At 48.3% G+C, this 5,726-nt stretch overlaps 1 protein-coding gene across 1 annotated transcript in view; it reads right to left on the bottom strand.

The window, feature by feature from the left end:
• The window catches only part of LOC107111927 (androgen-induced gene 1 protein-like), an 11,937-nt gene extending 6,803 nt beyond the window's left edge, over positions 1-5,134 (bottom strand). Inside the window, exons 1-2 of the mRNA XM_015412974.1 lie at positions 4,967-5,134; positions 2,475-2,618 (exon numbers count right to left, since the gene is read on the bottom strand). Of these exons, the coding sequence (XP_015268460.1) occupies positions 2,475-2,618; positions 4,967-5,134 (312 nt within the window). The remainder of the gene's footprint in view (positions 1-2,474; positions 2,619-4,966) is intronic.
• Positions 5,135-5,726: the final 592 nt, after the last annotated feature.

Raw genomic sequence — 5,726 nt, 5'->3', positions numbered from 1 at the left:
GTGGGAGGGCTTCTAGTGTCCTGGCCCCACTGCTGGATGTCCTGATGGCACGTGGTATTTTTGGCCACTGTGTGACAGTGTTGGACTGGATGGGCCATCAGCCAGATCCAACATTGGCTTCTCTTATGTTCAGATGCTGGGGACTGCATGCCAAGTAAATGCTTTATCACTGAGCCACTGCCCCTTCCCTATCCCCTTCCTTTCTAACCCTTTTTATTATTCTCTCCAATAGTTTCTGTTATCTAAAAAAAAGTTACTTAGAGGTCTCTTGGGCTGCCTTATTTGTGCTTTGGTTCTCCTTCTTATAGTATTCATTCTTCCAACATTAATTTGCTTGTCAAGCCTCCTGTTTCTTATGAGGCACGGCTGTGGCTGAGTGGCAGAACATCTGTTTTAAATCTAGGCAACCATAGTTCAATCCCTGGCATCCCAACTAGAAAGATCTGGTGATGTGAACGACCTCCACCTGAGAACTGCTGCCAGCAAACAATACGTTTGTATTTGACGGTTTCATGTATTGTACTTTGTCTCACTTATTTCATTTCTGTTCTGTTTTAGAGTACCTGTAGAATTTTCTTTAACATTCCCTATAGCATTCCCCTCCATTTGGCTATCTCTCCTCCTTTTCTGGGGCTACCTATCATTTTTCTCTTGCTTTCCTGTTATGATTCTTTCTGTACAGTTACTGATACGTTACATTTCCGTGTCTTTCTTCTTCATCTAGGATTGACATAGCATTTCCCTATCCTGTTCCCTTGCTCCTTTTCTTTTCTCTACATCTTATTAGATAGTAAGCCGAAGTATGGGGACTTATGTGACTATCATTTCAGAGGCTTAGTACATATTAAATATGAAGGGAATTATTTTGATGATGACAGTAGGCGGCGCCTAGTGATTGCTGGTGTGATCGCCGGTGTGATCGTGCCGCTTCTTTGCTGCACTTTCCCTATCAGCGATAGCTGTGTGATTGGCACCTACCGGCATAACCACGGGAACACCACCAGACGTGTGATCGGGCTGCCGCGCTTTACTTTGCTCCAGGGCAAACAGCCACGCCTCACCCCCGTGTTATCTGGCCCGTGTGACCAGGGCCTGAATGTATAAAAACAACGGTAGAAAAGGACTAGGGAGGGAAGGTGGCATGGTATAGCCTGATCTCATCAGTTCTCAGAAGCTAAGCAGGGTCAGTACTTGGAAGACTACGAAGGGAACACCAAGGAAGACTCTGCAGAGGAAGACAAGGGCAGACCACCTCTGCTGCTCACTTGCCTGGAAAGCACCCTGCAGTGCAGTAATTTCAATTTTCAGTTCCTACAGCTGGGAATGAGTGGGCCGAGTTGAGCCATAATGGACTCATGTAGCAGCAACAGGGAAGCCAGCTGATAGATGCCTGCTGCCTCAATCAAAGGCCTGGTGGAACAGCTCTGTTTTGCAGGCCCCGTAAAACTGCACCACATCTCACAGGGTCCTGATCTCAGTCAGAAGCATGTTCCACCAGGCCAGGGCAAAAAAAGCCCTGGCCCTGGTTAAGGCTAGGTGGGCATCCTTTGGGCCGGGGACAACCAGCAGATGGCTATTTGCAGAGTGCAAGGCTCTTCGAGGCACATATGGGGAGTGGTGGTCCCATAGATATGTCAGTCCCAGGCCACATAAGGCTTTAAAGGTCAACACCAGCACCTTGAAATGGATCTGGTACTTGAATGGTAGCCAGTGCAGTTGGCGGAGCACCAGCTGGACACGCAGGTGTCACAGTAAGCAGGCACACTCTGCATTTTGCACCACCTGGAGTTTCTGGATCAGCCTAAAGGGTAAGCCCATGTAGAGCGAGTTACAGTAATCAAGCCTGGAAGTGACCATTGCTTGTGTTACTGTAGCCAAGTCCCGGGAGGAGTGGTAGGGGGCCAGATGCCTGATCCGCCGAAGATGATAAAAGGCAGACTTGGCAACTATGGCAACCTGGGCCTCCATAGAAAGTGAGACATCCAAGGTCACTCCTAGGCTCCTCGCCTTCTGGGCCGGCACCCAGCGGTCCTCGGTAGGGAGCTTAATTCCCGAATCCACTCCCCGCCCCCCAGGTACAGGACCTCCGTCTTCGTAGGATTCACTGTCAACCGACTCTGTCGTAACCACCCAGCTATGGTCTCCACAGCCCTGTTCAAATTCTCAGGGGCGGAGTCCAGATAGAGCTGAGTATCATTACTACGCTGTTACAATCTTTAATTTAGAAATTAGAAATTTACAAATAATTTATAAAGCACCGTAGATGAAAATCATTCAGCTTATATTAGCTCTTTGGGACAGGAATGTTTTCCCTTTTTATATGCCAAATTGTAGTAATTTGCCACAGGCCCAATACAAAATCAGTATTTTGTGCATCTGCATCTAAAATTTTGTATAAACCATTGTTTCATTTGGACATAGTAGACTCTTTACACTACATAATTATTAGAAAAATAAATACAGTAACTACTTACTAAGCCAACAGGGAAGACGAATACTGAGAAGATGAAATCTCTGATAGGCACCAATAGAGATGAAACTTTCTTCTCATGGGAAGGGGTGCAAAGACCTACAAAATCAATGATGACGCACAACAGAAACAGTATTGTCTGCAAAATCTGTAGAATTTACAAAGAAGACATATAATTATAGACTTCTGGGTACAACACCACCATCATTACCTGTTTATTTGTTTACACAGATAAGGATTTGAAACAGAATACTACCGAAGACATTGCATTTTAATATACACTTTAATTCAAATGTAAGTGAAGGTTGTTAGGGGCTAGTATAGTGTCGTGGTGGTGGAGCTCTGAGCCAGGAAGCCCCTGATTCAAATTCCCAACCCAATCATCCACACACCAATAGGATTTCAGCCCTCCCAAGCCCTCTCTACAATATGGAAATAATAATACTGAAAAAAATACAAACAACAGTATTGAACAGATTGTCGAACAACGTATGTGAAGGTCTTTGACCATTCCAAAGTGCTATACAGATGCAAAGTATTATTAGAATGAAAGTGATTGATTTCTAGCATTATGATTTATTTCCATGCTATGGTGCAATTTCTGACGCCACCCAGACTACTTATGAAGGATCAGACCCTACATTACATATTTATTTCCATTGCTGTAACTCTGTTCTGACCATAGGCATTTGACTTTGCATGAAAGCAATATATTACTGTCTGTTTCACAGTACAGATAAGCAATCAGAAATGAAAACACTCTTGGGGCAATGTTGGACCTTGTCGGTGGTTATCAGGCCATACACTGCCAATTATTATTTTTTTGGGGGGGGGTACAATCTTACATTTTCATGTCTTTTATTTGCTGTACTACATCACTAGCGTGTGTGTGTGTGAAATATATAATATTTCTGTGCTGCCTCTTCAGAACAGAAATATGCTGTCAGCTTACAATGAAAAACCAGTTTTTAAAGAGTAATTAAAAACAAGTCATTACAGTTCTTTACAGTAAACTCATTTTGACAGAAGAGCCAGCATGGCATGGTTAGTGCAGGCATAGGATCTGGGCGATCCAGATTTGCATCCCAGCTCTGCCACAGAGGCTTTCCGGCTGACGATAAGTCGCCAACAACATGGAGAAAAATGTCTCTCCCCTTTAACTGGGAAGGTCAATATGAGATAGGGTTGCCAACCTCCAGATGGCAGCTGGAGATCTCCTGCTATTACAATTTATCTCCAGGCAGCAGAGATCAGTTCACCTGGAAAAAATGGCCACTTTGGAAGGTCAACTCTACAGCATTATACCCCACTGAAGTCCGTCCCCTCCTCTCCCCAAACTCCTCCTCAGGCTCCACCCCCCAACCTGGAACTGGCAACCCTAATATGAGAAAATGGGTAGGTAAAGCTTTTCATGGCACAGAGGTAGATAGGTAAAGGTTCCCTTGCTCGAAAGCCAGTCGAGTCCAACTGGTGCTTATCTCCGTTTCAAAGCCAAAGAGCCAGCGCTGTCTGAAGACGTTTCCTTGGTCATGTGGCCAGCATGACTAAACACCAAGGCACACGGAACGCTGTTACCTTCCCACCAAAGTGGTACCTATTTATCTACTTGCAATTTCTTGCTTTCGAACTGGTAGGTTGGCAGGAGCTGGAACTAGAGATAGGAACTCACTCCATCGTGTGGCAACTCGGGTCTCGAACTGCTGAACTACTGACCTTCCACAGCCTGCAATTCAGCGCCTTAACCACTTGAGCCACCTCAGCTCCGTTAAACCTGTGTTAAAGGAGCATTTTTCTCCAGACCTGTTGGCATCATTAGATAGGTAGCTTTGCTTGTTATGGAGCTGTGGTGGCTCAAGTGGTTAAGACGCTGAACTGCAGGCTGTGGAAGGTCAGTAGTTCAGCAGTTCAAGACCCGGGTGCCGCATGATGGAGTGAGCTCCCATCTCTAGTTCCAGCTCCTGCCAACCTAGCAGTTCGAAAGCAAGAAATTGCAAGTAGATAAACAGGTACCACTTCGGTGGGAAGGTAACAGCGTTCCATGCGCCTTGGCGTTTAGTCATGCCGGCCACATGACCACGGAAACGTCTTCGGACAGCGCTGGCTCTTCGGCTTTGAAACGGAGATGAGCACCGCAACCCTAGAGTCGGACTCGACTGGCTTTCGAGCAAGGGAACCTTTACCTTTTACCTTTGCTTGTTATAGCAACAGAAGAAGGACAGACAAAAATATAACTAATAAAGAACTAGGCCTGGGGAAGGAAAGCAACGTCCTCAATAGCAAAAGAGAGAGAGACCCTCAACTGGAGGGGGAACCTCGAAGCCATTTACCTCAGGTGATGCACCTGCCTCCGCCCCGCCCTCCGCCCCCTCTCATTGGTTCCCGTACGTACTGAAGGCTCCCCGCTCCGACCTGCGAGGGGATGACTGAGGATCCCTTTTGCGCAGGCGCGCTCTACCTTCCCTTGCCTTATTGGCGGTTAGGCTTAACGGTCACCACCTGGTTAAGGAAGGTCAGATGTTTCCAGTGGCCCCCATAGGAGTCGTCTCTTTCCCAGCGGCTGGATTGGGGCAGCCCAATATTCTGGGAGAGGGCGAAGACGGCCCACAGGCAGCAGAGGAAGTGCAGGACCGCCACGGACCTCCGGCACTGCAGCCCCAAAACCATTTTGGGCTGACGCAGAGCGGTGCCGGCGAAGGAATGGGGTGGTGGGGTGGTGGGGGTGGGAAGCGGTCGGGGCGGCAAGCGCGGGGGGAGGAGCCCCGCGCAGGCGCCGTTGGATCGCCTGGCCGCTTACTCGACCGCTGCCATCTTGGCCGTGTTCGCGCGACTCGACGACGGAGCCTCCCGGGCTCGCGCGGCGCCTCTGCACCTCACAGAGGGCCGTGACGGACCGTACCATGGCAACTTGGGGGGGGGGGAGGGGAACATAAAAGGTAGAAGTGAGTTTTCCTTCCGCAAGAAACTGTTAGCATAGGGAAGAGGCAACACTCGCTCTTCCCTGGCTCTCCGGTTGTTTTTCATCCGGGAGGGTGCTGGTTCCGTGCCACCCTCTCTGTCAGGTGGGAATGGTACTTGCCTCGCTTTGGGGAGTGCTGGCTTCTGTGATGTTGGTTGCCCGCCCGCCCAGATAGAGTTGCCAACCTCCAGGTGGGGCCTGGAGATCTCCCGCTTTGATAGTTGATCTCCGGAGGACAGAGATCAGTTTCCCTGGATCAGGGCTGTGAGGATAAAATGGAGGAGAGGAGAACAGTGCTTT

The sequence above is a fragment of the Gekko japonicus genome, unplaced genomic scaffold, assembly GCF_001447785.1.
Source record: "Gekko japonicus isolate JY-2015 unplaced genomic scaffold, Gekko_japonicus_V1.1 scaffold2085, whole genome shotgun sequence".
NCBI lineage: Eukaryota > Metazoa > Chordata > Lepidosauria > Squamata > Gekkonidae > Gekko > Gekko japonicus.
The sequence above is the reverse complement of the archived record's forward strand: the minus strand, read 5'-3'. Positions and strand labels throughout refer to the sequence as shown.